At 47.0% G+C, this 16,409-nt stretch overlaps 1 protein-coding gene across 1 annotated transcript; it reads right to left on the bottom strand.

Annotated features, from left to right (window-relative positions):
• Positions 1 to 1,229: 1,229 nt before the first annotated feature.
• USP35 (ubiquitin specific peptidase 35) lies at positions 1,230 to 15,975 on the bottom strand. Its single transcript, XM_082776229.1, has 10 exons — positions 15,279 to 15,975; positions 14,117 to 14,252; positions 9,509 to 9,638; positions 8,171 to 8,272; positions 6,197 to 6,355; positions 5,552 to 5,745; positions 5,340 to 5,433; positions 3,763 to 3,869; positions 2,021 to 3,242; positions 1,230 to 1,561 (listed from the first exon to the last, which is right to left on the bottom strand). The coding sequence occupies exons 1-10, from the start codon at positions 15,958 to 15,960 to the stop codon at positions 1,391 to 1,393; spliced, it is 2,997 nt and encodes a 998-aa protein (XP_082632355.1). The 5' UTR covers positions 15,961 to 15,975; the 3' UTR covers positions 1,230 to 1,390.
• Positions 15,976 to 16,409: the final 434 nt, after the last annotated feature.

Below are 16,409 nucleotides of genomic sequence, written 5' to 3'. Positions count from 1 at the left end.
GTTAAATTAGGGTCTCGTGGTCTCATCAAGGCAGAGACCATCTCCTGCTGAAGTGCCATCCAGCACTTGGCCCAGAGCTCAGGAAATGCCTCCAGGTGACACTCTAACACACAGCAGCAAGAGGAAGGTTTTGCAATGCTCCTCTCCCATCATCTTGTTGACCCCATCCACCCCACGAGCACTGCTGTAAGACACAAAGCTTCTCTGGTGAATTCATTCATTTCCTTTATTTATATGTAGGAAAGACAATAAAAGAATATATATGCTAGCATATGCCAGAGATTCAATCCCGTGCCAGAAAACGTCCCCTCCAGCAGACTTGCTGCTTGCATCACCCATAGCAATGTCTGTGCTTTGTCTTGTCCTCCACAGCAAAAAAAAATGCTCCCCCCAACCCCCCCATCAGGATTAGGCCCCGCACCCAGGACCTAAGGCACAAGTCTGCCACTGGAGCTAGAGGAAATCTACTACAGGCGCAAGTAAGGAGCAGGTAGGGACGATGGATGGGTGGGGAGCAGCCGGGGAGGGAGCTACAATCCTATAGATGCACTGCCCAAGGCTTTGGCTGGCTCCTGCCACCAAAATCAGTCCCTGTCCCATTTTTGATTTATATATAGCATTGGTTTACGTACTAGGTATTTATGTTGGGTGCATACACTGTATTTGGTTGAGTTACTCTTTGTAAATCAGGATTTTGAAGAAATGGTTTCAAGGGTCTCTATCTTTCTTTGTCCCAAAGGGAAGCCCAGTTTTCAAGCCATGAAATGCCAGGTGAACCGAGCCTAAAGACATATCTGGACAAGCAGCTGGGAACCTTGGGCTGCTATGTACACTAACAGCATCCAGAGGTCACCAGTAACTCAAGAGGAGCTTGAGTGGCCTCTTCTCAGCTTTTTTCCACCTCTAAAGGTTTGTTCAGGTGGTCTTTTAGAACCACATTATTAAAAAAAAAAAAAAAAAAAAAACGGTGAAGAGGTTCCCCCAAAATTCAGTGTCACGGGAAGGGTTGCAGGTGGGATGTGCACGAGCAGCCCCCATCCCCAGGCCATCACTGGATCCTTCCCCATCCCCATCCCCACCCCGTGCCCTCCCCAGGCTGGTGGCAGCAGGCAAGACACGGCGGCGCTGAAGCACAAGGGCACTTCTCCGAGCTGTCTGCAGGCGCTGAGCTGCAAGGCTTCGTTTAAGGCGTTAAGACCAAGTGCATAGGAAGCAGGACGACCCTCTGGGTGCCAGCAACGCAGTCTCCAAGTCAGCCCCTGAGTCCTTTTCCATCACAACGCTCCCCAAATCCTCCTCTGAGATGCTCGCTGCCAGCAGGGCGAGGAAGAGGAGCCTCTGGCTTTGGGTTGGCCCCGTGGATGTTTGATGTTCTGGTTTCACCCAGCTGCTAGAAGACGAGTCCGTGAAAGGAGCCGGATCCACCTCCGCCCGCCGCAGGGCTGCATCCCCCCGAGGAGCTGTCATCGTCCTTGTCCCTGTCAAAGTCCCTCCACCACAGCGGGGATTTCGGCAAGGCGGAGATGTAGGCGGCTCGGTTCCTCGCCTCTTTTTCCTGCTCCTGGGAGAAGGAGGAGAAATAACACAAAGATAGCGACATTATCTGCAGCTAAAGGGCTCCCACTTTCCCTGAGGAGGTAGTCGGCAGCCTGTTTGGGTGCTCCTGGGAGCCTCCTCCAAATTAAGCTGGGGTTACCAGGCCACATCCTCATCTCTAGAGCTTTGCAGGGGAGATGCATCAAAGTGTTGGGTCTCTCCAGCCATATGGATGAGCAGAGGTGCCCATTGAAGGGCTGTTTTCACAAGGAGAGAGGACCCTCAAATTTCACCTCATACTCCTACACTGCTGTTTGGAAATATCTGAACTCTGTTGGTGAATGAAATCTGCTCCAGGGATAATTCTGGTGCAGATTTATCCTTCGGACTTGACCCTGCCGCTGCTCAGAGGGTGGAAATTCGCCCCACGAGCTGGCCAGCCACGGGATCAGACCCTGCAGCAAGCAGCAAGGGGACTTCTTACCTGCAGGTAGAGGATGTTGTCTTTGGAGATGGCTTCCATCAAGTCCTTATTGAGGGAGGGTTCCCCATGCAGGTGGCCAGCCTCGGCCGCAGCCTCGTGCAGCGGGCAGCTCTGCGTGCCCAGCCGCTGCCTGTAGAAGAGCACGTAGGCAGTGTCCTTGGGGAAGAAGGAGGTCACGTTGCTGACCGATTCGAAGGAGGAGAAGGAAACCCTAGTGTCGTTGAAGAGGTACCACTGGATTTCAAAGTCCAACTGCTTGTCAGAAGCCGGTTTCGGCGCCCCATCCCGCGGCTGCCCGTGGGGAACGGCGTCAGTGCACTCCCTGGAGTAGCAGTAGTAGTGTCCGCTCTCGGAGGAGATGCCCGAATGCACCACCACGCTGCAGAGGTCGTACACAACGGACACGAAACTGCTCCCCGGGCTACCTTGGCCCTTCCTGTGTCGCCAAACATCCTCGTTTTCCTCCGAGGAGACGAGGACAGGTAGCTTGAGCACCACGGGGATGGAGACGTTGTCCAGGATCTTCTTCCTCTTCATGGTCCGCGGGTCAAAGGAGAAGCGCAGCAGCGTGAGGATGAGGTAGTGCGGCCCCTCCGTCAGCTCCGCCACCTTCTCGGCGTCCTGCAAGGAAGCACATTTCTCACAGTGGTATTTGTTCTCCGCCGTCAGTCTCTCCGGGGACAGGAAATAGTTGATTAAATCTGGGACGGATCGGGAGTCCTTGGGAGCAGACGCCTGCTCCCCAGAAGCCAATATTGGGTCTTTGGTTGATTCTGCTCCAACAGTGCCGCAGCTTAAGGGATCTGATGGTTCTCCAGGCTCCTGAAAACCCAACGTTTCCACTGGCACTGGCTGAGCTGGGAGGTCTCCAGGCACATGGGGCTTCCTTCGGACCCAAGGAGACCCCATTACCTGGTTTGGGTTTTCAGGAGGCTCGATAAACTGCGGGCCAATTTCTTCCACGGGTAGAACAGAGGCACTCCCAGGCCCGTGTATGTGCCTGTCTGGCGGGGGGAAAGCCAACGACAGGTCTGTGAAGGCTTCTTCTCGGGAGGAGACATTCAGACACTTCAAGCAGCGGATCTTTGTCATCATTTTACCCCCAAACATCTTCTCAATCAATGTCTTGTTTAAGTAATGATGCTCCACGGCCTGAGACATCAAGCTGGACTCTTTGAGTTTCTGGTAGATCCTCTTCCCGGTTTTTTCTTCTTCGTGTAATCTTTGGCAGGGGAAAAAAGAAGTCTGCATTATACACCAGTGCAACACCAAGAACTGGTTTCTAAAGTATGGTTTCTGTTCTTCGGTTGTGGGGGTTAATTTGGGTTAGCCTGCCCGTGCACAGGGGTCTGCTGCAGGAGGAAGGTGGGGATGGGCAATGAGCCATTGACCCCACTCCTAGGGGCATCACCAGGACACCAGGATTTGGGATTTCTAGGTGAGAAAAAGGCAAAAAATCAACATTTTAAAGAGGAGGCTTGTCAAGCATACAGCTCTCCTCTGAACGTGGTGCAATTCCAGAAATTTTCACGCTGACCTCATTGCTGACCTCACCACCAGGAGGGCACAAGCAGGACACTCCAGACTGGTCTCACCATCCTTCATCCCAAGTCTCTACTCTTTGAGTTCCTCCAGCTCTCAGCCACTTCCCCTCCTTCCCCGTGGGTCAGCATTAAATAACACGCTGGGTCTAGGGGAACCTGTTGCTGCTGGGCTCCGAAATCAGGGCATTTGCCACGTACCGATCCAGCAGGTACTTGAGATACTCCGAGCAGTCCTGCTGAGCACCAGGAGTGAACCAGGGTGGCCAGGAGGCGGAGAGGAAGCTCTCGGGTGAGATGGCAGGTCGCTGGCACCAAGAGGGAAAAACATGTTTAAGCCATGAGGTCTGGATTCCCACTTCATAGCAGGGAAGGTTTGCATGGTTTGCTGCAAGCCAGGACTGGAAGGATTAATTTCAGCCCTGCTGAACCTCCCTTTGTGCTATTGTTGTTAGAACAGGAGCTTCCAAATGCTCACTTTTACCTATATATATTTTATATATATTTCTATGAAATATCCGCGCATTTACTTCATTCAATTTTACAATGCTTTGTTTTCCTGACCCCACAGACTTCTACTTAATTCAGCCTGAATTTAATTTGATCATCAACTTAATTTGATCATGATCTCTCTCACCGAATCCCTTCCTTAAAAAAAAAAAAAATAATCCACTGAACTTCCACCCATCATTCTGATCACTGCAGGCAGGTAATCTGCATAATCAGTGATAATGTAATTGGCACCGCCAGGAAGCTGCTGCCTAATCAACATGGGGAAAGACTCATCATTGGCAAAGAAGTGACGTTAAGTACTGCCAAAAAAAAAAGAAAAATAACCTGTATGATGATAGGAAATTACTAAGATATTATTATCTACAAGCTACCTAACAAGCAGATATGTTACTGGATTTACACATCACAGGCACCCTAACTTGCCCTGAAAAAAACAGGCCCTTCTTTGGCCAAATTTAACAAGTTCTCTATATTTTTCCCCCAAAGTGATCAGTAATGGCACAATACCACAGTACAGCAAGCCAATTCATAGTTTGGAGGCCCATATGAATGGTTTCACATCAAAGGAAAATTCAGAACTGTGTCTTTTTAGGGATAGGCAGATGTACTTTCAAGAGAGGACCTAGATACGACCTATCTGGAGTCACCCACGTTAAATTTCAGATTTGTCAAGAAAGCATTCATGATTAATTTGTTTTGGGGTAATAACTTTTTAATTTTCCTCAAATGCAGAAGACTCAAAACATCTGGAATCCACAGGTTTGTTGTTGCTGGTATTGTGTGTGGTTTTTTTTTCTGTCCAAACTGTTTTTAAGGCAATTTCTATTGATTGACTGCACTTTGCCATGAAGCAAGGGGACAAGCAAACTGCTCCAGTCTTCTTTGCTGCACAGCAAGGAACAGAAACTGCTGCTTTACACCAACAGGCTTTTCAGCTGGCCACATATGTAAGCTATTACCAAATGGATTTCATTGTCAAAACTATTAGTGATTGCATCAGTCAAACCCAGGAAGGCCAGAGGCTGGAGAAAGGCAGCCTGGTGTGAACACAGCTCACTTTCATGGGTGAGAGGAGCTTGAGACTCGCTTGCCTCCTCCACCCCCAAAATTAGCCTCTTTCACGTAAACAAAATTCGTCCCGTTATAAAAATCCACCAAGATCCACAATTCCTTATCAGCACATTGGAGTCGGCAGGAAGCAACTTGGAGACGAGCCTTTCCGCAGCCGACAGTCCAAACAAATAACTAGAACATGAAATAATTACCTGACTGTGCTCCAAAAACGCAAAGAGCCACTGGAGCTTTGTCATCAGGGGCTGGGAGTTGCCCTCGGTTAAATTCAACACCGAATGCCGAAAGCTGCAAAAGAAAACCAGAGAGGCAAAACAAGATGGAAAATTAGTGTGGAAAGCATAACGCCTCTGTGATGAGCAACCCCAGAGCAGTCTTGAATGGGAGCAAGGGAGCAAAAACTCACTCGGAAGCCATGAAAAGAGACTGTATGATGCTATTCATGTAGCAGGTGTTTCCCAAGTTAATTAAGCCAATCTTTCCCGTCTCTGATTTGGATGCCAGGCGTGGGTAGAAGCAGGCTAGCTCATTCTTCTGGGAGGTCCAAGCATTTTGTCCCAAGAGATGTTTAATCCTGTCTTCATTTGGAATTGGAAGAGCCTTGGAAAAATAGATGGGTGTCATGAATCCTGGCCTTTCTACGTGAAGAATTACTAAAGGGCAACTGCAAAACTCCTCTGCTGGAGGTGTCCATGGCACAACTCATTTCCCTGCTCTTCACCTGAACATGCAATCATGCAAGGAATTGTTTAGCTACTAGTATTAGTACTTTAGAGGCACTCAAGTCTAAATCTATGGCTAAAACCCACAGCCATGACAAGGACTTCTGCAGATCCACCATAAGAGAAGTTTCTACTCCCAAAACACAGCCAGCTTGCCTACATGGGGTTCAAATTCAGAATTTTAAGCTGTTTCTTCTGCCACAACTGGAGGTGTTGAGGTTTGGGCATCCCTACCAGTAGGACAGTCCCTCAGCACTGCACTGCAAACTGAGATGTCATGTCCATAAGCAATACAGAAAAAAAAAACAGCCAAGAAGTACACATCTTACTTTAATTGCTTCCAAGACCGGTTCGTAGAGATCTGGAAATCCTGAGAAGCGGAAGAACATGCAGTGGATGAGCTCGGCCAGCTGCTCCAGGGAGCTGGTGGCAGAGTTGGAGTCCTCCTTCTTCAGAGAAGCCACCAGCCTGGGGATGTGAGGGAGCAGCTGGAAAAGAAAAAAATAATAAAATAAAAGTTTGCCATGCTGTATTTTCCATTCTTAGTGCAGATCAGCACCTGCTCAAACACGCACCCATGCTGGAAAGGAATGTTATATGTTAAGCACCAAGTGCAGGGATTCAAACCTGTAAAATAGGTGAATTAACCTCCAAGAGGTGTTATATCGTGTGCTATATTTTATTTCATACTGCATAAACTGAATTGGATGGGTGGATGGGTAGCAAGAGGCACGTAAAGAGCACGTTCGTTATTTTGCTTTAATCTAGAAGATTTTACAATGAGCACACAGACCCAAACACAAAGATACATTGCTCACGGGCACCCTCTGCCGACCCCACAGCTGCACAGAGCCTTGCTAACCTGTTCCCAGCCCTGCCGATGTGCTACTCAGGCACCGTTTTTCATATTTCTATTTTACGTGATTTTACCCCAGAATGATCCTGGTTTAATGGCTCAGAATCCACAGTTCAACCTTTAGCTTCAACCTTTAGTCCAACCTTTAGTCCCTTCCTCACTCTTCTTCCTCTCTTCTCCCTCTCTTTTTTGCTTCCTCCTCAAAGTGTTGGGGATTTTAACTGCTTCCTTTCAACTGGAAAGCTTTGGTGGGGGAAACAAATGAATCCCAGAACCTTTACGCATCAATATTTTGCCAAGCTGTCATCTGAACAATTCTCAAAACTCTTCCAAGGTGCCAGGGCAAACAGAAAGAGATAAGAAGCATGACAGGCTTATGCCTTGTTGTTTTGTTGGGTTTGGGGTTTTTCTTTTTTTTTTTTTTTTTTTTTTTTTTTTAAAAATAGGGGAGGGAGGAAATTTGCACTCGCTGGGCTGCAGATGGAAACTTCAGGCCAAGAGCAACCGATGGCTTTTGGAGTCTTTCAAATTTTGGACGCCCAATCGAAGACAACCCGTTGGAACGTCTATTTTTAGGAACTGAGGAGTTTCTCAAGAAATCAGGCTCGTTTAAAGCGGCTGCAGCTGAGGAACGAGAAAACATCAGTTGAAAATGTTGGCTGGCTTTGTTTTTTTCCAACCTTATCTGTTTATTCCGTGAACTTTAGGTGAAAAGCCAAAAGTAAGGGCTTTAATGCAAAAGTACGAAATCAAGCATTAATAGCAGTAAATTTCCATTAGCTCTTTTATCAGTTCAATCGCTGCAGGCATGCCTTTGCTCTCAGCCCCACTTTTTAATTACAGCATTCTGGGGGCAGCACTGGTGGGAAGCAGAGCTGTGCCTTAGTGTCAACAGGCAAAAAGCACCACCCTGGAAATGAAAAGCAACTTTCAGAAACTTTCTTAGGAAACAGCAAGAGCTGTTTGGGATTATATTTGCTGCTACTTGAGCTTTCCAAGATCCTCTCAATCTAAAGTCTTCTCCTAATGCATCCCAAAGTCAGAGTGGCAACATCCGCAACGCCTCAGCTGAAAGGATGGGATCAAATATGGGGCCCTATCTTCTAAACCTGCCCATGAAACCCCATCCTGGGTCAGCACAGCCCTGCCCAAATTCCTTCCCAGGCCACCTCTCAATGCCCCTTTCCTTCTCCAATGCAATAATGCAGTTTGGTGGTGACCCAGACCAAGCTGGGCAATACCAACCATCAGAACTTCATTATATATATTACCATATTTATTTCTTGTTTACCAGAGGGTGAGCAACCTCCAGCAGGGACAAGCTGCAAGCTGATGGGCTGAATTTACATCACAAGGCAGAAGCTTGCAGAGGAGGGGGATATTCAGCCCTTCGGGCTCCCTCCCAGCTGTGGCGATGCACCCAGACAAGGGCTGGACGCATCCTTACCAAGTGAAACGCTTCGTGGGAGTGCTGGAAGCTCAGCAGCATGTACTGCAGGACGGACAACGCTCCCTCTCTCACGATGGGGTACAGCAACTTGGAGAAGACCTGGTGGGGAGAAAAAAAAAAAGCAAATGAGAAGGCAGGCTGGTATCACAACATGAGTGAGAAGGACCCGGCAGGAAAGGGAGGTACTGAGCATCTACCACACCTCCAGAGTCATCTCCTGTCCAGAACACATCCTCAGAGCACCCTAAAAATACCACCTGGGTTAGAATCACTCATTCAGGCCTGTGCAGTGCCTGGCACACTGAGGTACAGAGCTCTGGGTGATCCTGATAGCCACAACATACCTCCAGACCTCCTGATAGATGAGGCCACCCGAGCACAAAGGGATGCTAGATTTTCTAAAATGTGCCTCTCCTGTTTTATGGTTGTATTTGGAACCTTATCACCTACCTTTCAGGCAAAGAGATAGAAAGCAAAGCTCTTGCAGAGCCTCTCAGCACTTTCAAAGGCTAAGCAATGTCACTGCTTGATGCACGTGGGGGATCACAGGGACAAATGCAACCACAGATAATGTTCTGATGCAGATAATTATGGTATTGGTAACTTCTGCGGTGACTTCCACTGGAGACACAGCCAGGTATTATCTCCATCTTACAAAGGAAGAAATAGCAGGACCACAGCATGGAAAATGTTGGAAAATGGGGGTAGGGCTGTATCTGTGCTGGTAAATCAAATAATGCCAGGACACAGGCTCTAAAACTGACCTACAACTACGTGACCTGTTAACCTATTCACTAGTGTGATGGACCAGCACTGATCCAGGCACAGTTGAAGGACAGCATTTCATGTTCCCAAGGACAAGCTGTAGAAGAACTTTGTGTTTTGGGAAGGAAAGTGCTTGGTTGGCTTTAAAGTCCTTGGTTTGTTATATTTTATAACCTTTAAGGTTATTAAAAGAGTACCTTGCGGTACCTCTGCAAATCAAGCCCTAAAGAACTTCAGGTTGAGGTCTCAGTTGCTGCCACACCCAAAATCCTTTGGCAAGGAGTAGTCCCAAAGCTGGGAAAAGGAACCCCAGTGTCCAGCTCCCTCTAACAAGGAGCTAGGCACACAAACGGGTATTTCTGGTGAACATCATTCCTAGCTGCCCACAACCCTATAATATATTGCAGTAATGCAGCATCTGCAGAACATGCAGCGGGCTCAGTGCTCCCTTCAAAACCCTTTGGGACAGCATAATCTTTTCTATACATCTCAAGTCATATCTCATCCTTATTCAGTTGAGAGGCAAGATCTCCCAGATGCAAGGAAAAGCTTTTCCAAATGCCCACTGACCTTCTCAATCTTTGAAAGAGTAACTTCAATCAGGATGCTGAACTTCTTCACCGCAGCCAAACCCTTCAGCAGAGCGATAATCCACTTGTCTATGTTCTTTCCCAGGGGCCAGGACACCCAGTCGATCATCCTGAAATGAAATCCAAACTCTGACAGTAAACAACGGATATATTGTGAAAGCCCAGCTCCACTCGGGGTTAAATCTCTTCCAAGTTCCTGACCATTCAACGGGTTGGCCAAGTAAGAGAGAGGTTCCACATCAGACATTTAAAATCGAGTAATAGTTTGGGCTGGAAGGGATCTTACAGACCATCCATTTCCAACCCCCTGCCACAAGGGGGTTGGGTTTCATTCAAGGATTTCTTCCACGAACTTAAATCAACTCAAGTTCAAGTTTCTAACACCAGTCTGGTGCCCTATAGACCACAGCATTGCTTTGTGTATTCTCAAATACATCCTTCAGAGGAGGCCCTAGAAGGCCAGTTCTGTTTTTAAAGTGGTGGATATCTGCATGAGGTCTTCACTGAGGTCTTCTCATTGCTGCTGTTAGAGAACTAATGATACTGGTATGGAAAAATACCCAGATTTGGATCTTTATCTTCTCTGGATAGTAAACATTCATTCCCCAAATCACATTAAAGAAAGAAAATACTGGTAACCTTAATAGAAACCAGATATTCCTGAAGGTCACAGCTAACAAATTTCTTCTATAGCCACTCAGCCAACAAGATGCCATGTTTCTGCAACTAATGCTTCACAGGAGAGTCACTCGTAAAAAAATAACCTCAGACTGAGTGATGACAGGTTGTTTAAATAATTACTTAAATTAAGCATTAAAAAAAAATGCTTAAATTAAATGTTAAACAGAACAGCAGGGTAGCCAAGGCTTAGGATCTCCAAAGGTCAAACTTTGCTAATCATTTCAGGACCTTTGATTTGAAGATATCCCAGGTCTTCACAATCTCCCACCTCAGCCCAGCTTTCTTGCCCAATCAGCCCCTTTTGTTTATAAGCTTACATCTTGTGCAAGATATATAAAAGCAACTGTGGATAAATAACCACATAAGACAAAGAGCAAGCCCACAAGGAACTGGGAGGAAAAAAAAATAAAAGAACAGTTTGAAGAACAGAATATGTTGGGATGTTGAGAAATAACAAAAATCAAGCCAAGCTGGATAATAAAACAAATACCAGAAAAGCTTCTGCAGACATTTGCATCAGAGCAGAATAAGGAAAGACACGCAATCGCTGTACAGGGAGGATGTGATGGTGATTAAAGATATGATACAACCTCCAGATTTGACTTCCAAACTAAACACATCCTCTGCCTCTGTTTTGACGGAGAGGAAGGAATTGATCAGGGTGACAAAGAGGAGGCAGATAGAAGATATGAGAATGGAAACAGGAGCAATGACAGCCAATGCGAAAGAGGAACGAAGAGCTCATATGCTCCGAGGGGGGGCAGTGATGTTCATCAAGTAAAATTGAACTCTGGTGAGTTTAATGACCCTATTAACACTGGCATGGTGCTTTCTGTGGGAAGAATAGGAGGAGAGTTCCTATAATGAAGACAGACAATAAGGGGGTGACTAAAAAGAAGGGGTAGCAAGCCACAGGGGTTTATCATAGATGACAAAGTATGACTTGTCAGGATATCTGATTTTCTAGTCAAAGGACGCAAGCAGATCATATCTGGCTGGGTATCTGAGTGGATACAGGACCTGACGGTGTTGGCACAAACATCCTGAAGGCAGCTGTGAAACTTGGGATGATGCAAAGCTGGGAGGCATCATCAAAACAAGAGGAGGATCCTGAGGAAGACCCTGATGACTACAGATGCAGAACCAGGATGAAATACTTTCATTCAAAGCACATGCAAGGCATGTGGGGAGCAAATAACAATAAACAGCTCCTGTGTGATGAGAATTGATCTGCCTGAAGAAGACCAGCAGGGCACCAGGTGGCTGTGAGTTCCCAGTGTAACACTAGCCATGGAAAAGGCCAGCACCTGCTGCAGTGCAGGAAAAAAAAGACCTTTTCCAAAGCAAAACCATCACCTCCTAAGCCATCATTTAAGGCCACGATGCACCTCATCAGGAACACAGTGCACAAACCTCTCCATCCATATCCAAGACCGATGAACTGAAGTGGGAGCAGGTGCTGAAAAAGCCTCTTAAGATGGTCAGGAAAATGAAGAACCTCTCCTGCAAGAAAAGCTTGAAATAAGCTGGCTAGTTCAGCACAGCCACTGGAAAGCAGAGAGGGGATGGGGCTGTTGTCTGTGCATACATCGACACAATAAACACCAGGGAGGGAAAAGAGGTATTGCAGCTATTGATGCTGGCATAAAATCAAAACAACTATGAGAAAGCAGGAAATAAATAGAGGCTGGCTATCAGAAGAGAGCTCTGAACCATTAAAGCAATCAAATGGTGGGGCAGCTATGAAAGAAAGCAGTGGGAGCAAAAGCCCTTCCTGCTTTGAAGACCGTGGCTGGACGTTCGTGAAAGGGATCTGTAGCATCAGTGCCTAAAAAGCAGGGAGATGGATTCAGGCATCCAAAGGCCTCCCTTCACCTATCTTCTTTTACACTGAAATAAAACAACCTTGTCTGCAATAAGCTTTTTTTTTTTTTTTAACCAACATTAATGGCCAAGTTACAATCCTGCCCCACCTGCTGCTTGTATTGCTGCAGTAGGAACAAATTCCACTTTAAATTCACACTGCAGTTCCCACATTGTAAGATCCACAAACATTTTGCGAGCTGGGCCCCTAATTTGCCAAAAGGAGCCATTGATGTGGCCTGCCCAGCTTTGAAAAGCTCAAATCCTGATTTCCAGAGATAACAAGTGCTTGCATCTCGGTGTGACAGCAGGCGCTCTCCGCAGCCGAAGCTGGGCTCTTTGAAACAGATACACCCTAAGAAAAAAAAAAAATTAAAGAAAAGTAAAAAATCAGTATTTCTGGATGCACATCAATAGAGTTTATCTGAAAAGAGACAAACTCCGAAAGAGAAACTAAGAGATTGCGGTGTACGCTTACACCAGCAGGTGCCAGGCTTGCTGTTTTTACTGCTCTTTGCTCTTTAAATGCTTGATCAAAAGCTCTGCCCCACATCCATTTTTTTTCCCCAATGCCATGCACTCCCAAACCCAAACTTTGGAGGAAGACTTTGCCAGGGATCCCAGGCTGAAAGACCCTTTTGACTTCTTTGATTTCCTAAGTGTGCAGCATGCTCATTGAAAGGCCAACAGTCACTCAGTTTTCTGGGGCATCCGTCTGCTATAAACGCGCTGCCAAAACTTCTGCACTTCTCCTAAGTGAGCTTAATTACATTTTGCAGGCCCTGCTTAATGTTTGGCTCAGTCTGAGTAATCATTTACTCACCCTTCTGCGTGACAAAGAATTTTTTTAAGGCATGATGCAATCGCTTTTGCAACTGCTATATTTAGGCACTGGCGTTCGCGGAGGATTTATCGCCTGGAGCTCACAGCAGCATCTGGGAATAGGATCCCAGGAGGAGAAAAAGATGGAGAAGAGGCTTAAGAACTGAACTGATAACTTGTTGTTGTTGTTGTCTTGGGTTTTTCTTGCCCCTGAGGAAAGCATGACCCTCCCCAGCAAGTCAAAGTGAAGGGATCTCTTTCTTCAGGCATCAGGAATAATGTGGGTTTCTGTTCTGTAACTTACCTGAGGGAGAGGGGAGAAATCCTTTAAGAGAGAGGGGGAAAAAAAAGATTTTTCCAGTGAGATCAAGTCACCCCAGCCCCCTTGGGTTAAATCTGTGTGCTCCTGCATGTGAACATCACCCATTTAAATAGAGACCTCTGAGGAAGATACAGGTTAGAGATAATCCTAGGAAAAGCAGGAGCAAGGTACAGGGGCATAGAGGAGCTGTAGGACTTGGACACGGTTGTGCAAGGAAGATCTGGTGATGCCAGAGAGGATCCTGGCTCTGCAAAGACCAAGTCTGGCACGTCAGGCAGTATTTCACCCACTACTGCTTCATCATGCCTTGATGTCTCCATTTGCTCTGCCTGCACTGACGTCAGGGATAAGCATGGCACAGCACCAAGATCCAGACCAGCAGCACCGCAGCCGCCTGGTGAAGGTCAGGGTGGGCTTGTTGAAACAGCTGGACATTAAAAAATGCCTGCGAGGTTTTTAGCTGTGGCTGGTGGTTTAGGGTGATGTCCTTGAAATTCTTTAAAGGAGATTTGGGGAAGAAACAGCCCTTTACATCTTCTGGAAAAAAAAAAAATCAATTCTTTTCAAGATAACTTATGGTGGGTATCCCATAACACAGCTTATTTCTGAGAAGAAAAAAAAAAAAAATCAAACCAGACAAATACAATAATAATTACAAAAATCAGTCTTTCTAATAATATAATCATAAAAAACAGTCTTTATTCTAGTTCTTTGGTCCCTCAGAACTGGAAGGAAGGATTCAGAAATTCCCCTTTTATCCCCACACCTCACAAGACACCAGCTAAAATGGCCTTTGCTCCAGTCCTGGGGTAAAACCCCACAGAGGAGCCGAGAGAAGCTTTGGGGCAGTTTTTTCTCCAGACCGAGAACATTCACTCCTGCATTCCCTAATTCTCCTACCTGCCAATGGCCATCATCATTTGCACGTCGCTGATGCTGTCGTCGTTGGTGAGGTTCCTGATGACACCGTCCATCAGCTCCAGAGGCACAAACTGGACCACGCTGGCCAAGGCGTTGGACGGCGCTTCCTGCTCCTCTGCAAGACAGGGACGAGCACCAGCAGGGAAGATGTTAGTCCCCGGGGAAACCAGGCACGTGAGGTCAGTTCTCAGCTCTAAAAGCCAGAAAATTCCTGCCTAGGTAAATGCAGCTGGCATAAACAGGCCATGAGGAGTCCACACGTAGCTGTGCTAGGAGGACGATCCCCCAAACCCCAAAATATTGAGGTTGGGTCACAGCAGATGGACTGTTGCATGCAGTAATACACAGCCCAAAGGGATGCAGGGATCACAGACACTAAAACATGCTTGCCTGGGTCCCAAAGTCCCTCTGTGTGCTCTCTTTATGTTAATTACTGCAAATAATCGCAATGGGGTATGACTCCAGCTTTGCCTGCCTGGAGCACGTTCCAAAAGATGAGGTTTTGATATAGGGGATATTGAAATGTTCATCTCCTTATGGGCTCAGGAATAGCTGGGACAGGAGCTCACCTGCCTACAGTCTGACATTTCACAGCACTGGGATCTCCAAAAATCTTCTGAGCCTCTCTGTAATAATCTAAAGGCCCCAGAAGATGGATTAATATTTTCTGTCCTACCTTAAGACATAACCACTGTCCGGAGAGACAGCTGGGCTCCCTACCTCTAGGTTGGTGAGGAGTTAAGTCCTTAGCTCTGCTCTTACTTTCTGCTAAGGAGCAGGCTGAGGGCTTCATCGATTGCGAGTGACATTTCTGAAAGGTTTCAGGTCCTGCTCTGACCTGCCGCAGATAAGACGCTTTCCATCAAGCCCAGCTGATGCTGAAAAGTACTGAACACACAAGCCTGTGCTGCATATATTTCAGCCCAGTTAACAATTCCTGTGTACAGACTCCGTGTGGTTTCAGGAAAAATTATTTTCTTAGCCTAAGGTAACAGTTAGGGGCATTTCTTTGTTATTTTTCAGTTGTGGTTGCATTTCTGGAGTGGGTGGGAACCAAGAAAACCACCAAGCGCTTTTGTTCCTCATCAAAGCCAATCCCTATGTTTGCACCCCTTATTTTTTTATTTTTTTTAATCATTACCTGTCGAAGAAATGATAGTGAACAGCTCCTTCAACGAGGGCAGGATGGCTGAGGTCTGAGTCCTCCAGATCCTCTGCAGGAGACCGCTCACCTTGTTCACATGCTCCAAAAACTCCATGATGTCCTCTTCCCCCTCGGAGACGCACTGGAACTGCCCGATGCACCGGATCAGCTGCTGACAAAACAAGACCTGGTGCTTGCCCGTGGGGATGCACTGAGGATGCTGGCTTAAGAGTTTGCTGATCTTGGCGCACTGCTTGGGGCCGGGCCTCTCGCAGACTTTCCGGAGCACCTCGATCCTCAGCAAGCTGAAAATGCTGTTTGCTGACGGGCTTTCCAAGATGAACTGCAGCCCTAACTGGATATAATCGAGGACGTAATGGCTTCTCTTCCCCAGGGGGCCGTAGCCCTCCTGGAGGAGACTCAGGAGGAAGCGGACGTTGAAGAACTCCTCAAATTCCTCCGGGTGGTAGTGGCCGTAGACCTCCAAAACCTCCTTCCCGATCTCTCTTTTATATTTGGTGTCCCCCACGAGATAAAGCTTGGTGCACAGCTCCAGCATGGACCAGCACTGCTCGCTGTCCATGGGCTGCTTCGACGCCTCGATGACGCGCCTCACGAGGCCTTGCTTCACGTTGTTGGGGTAGGAGGACATCACCACAGCTTCCAGTATCTTATCCATCCCTGCTCCCAGCTGCTGAAAGAAGGAACAGAGCACCAGGTTAGTTCAGGGAAGATCTGTCAAGCTTTTAGGACCAGAAACAGAGCTTGGAAGCCATCTGGGACACTACAAAGATGATAACCCTTGTGACTTTTTCATGGTGGTGTTCTGAGGGATGAAGAAAAGTTTCCACTCTGGTGATGCTTAATTGAGACAAAAGTCCCAAAGCCAGAATAAATACACAAAAAACACAGAATTTCTTCGGACTAGTCACATACTTGAGCATTTTTATCTTGTAAATAACCAACTATGACCTTACACTTGACCCTAGAAAAGGATGAGCTCCCTCTCCTCGAGGGGTGCAGCAGCTCAGGGTGGTGCCCCACATTTCCCCAAATCCACCCAGCTCTCAGCAGAGGGAGTGCTGTGGTCCTGGCTGCCCCCCAGGACCTGCCGCATTTGTTTGCTGG

This window comes from Aythya marila (genome assembly GCF_965140915.1).
Source record: "Aythya marila genome assembly, chromosome: 1".
In the NCBI taxonomy this organism is placed as follows: Eukaryota; Metazoa; Chordata; class Aves; order Anseriformes; family Anatidae; genus Aythya; species Aythya marila.
Note: the sequence above shows the minus strand (reverse complement) of the source record. Positions and strands in the feature narration are given on the sequence as shown.

Coding starts and splice junctions, on each gene's coding strand:
- USP35 (XM_082776229.1), bottom strand. CDS start 15,960: ATGGATAAGATACTGGAAGCTGTGGTGATGTCCTCCTACCCCAACAAC. Junction 5,746..6,196: donor CGGTCTTGGAAGCAATTAAA/GTAAGATGTGTA, acceptor TATTTTTCCAAG/GCTCTTCCAATTCCAAATGA. Junction 3,243..3,762: donor CTCAAGTACCTGCTGGATCG/GTACGTGGCAAA, acceptor CCCCTGCCAAAG/ATTACACGAAGAAGAAAAAA.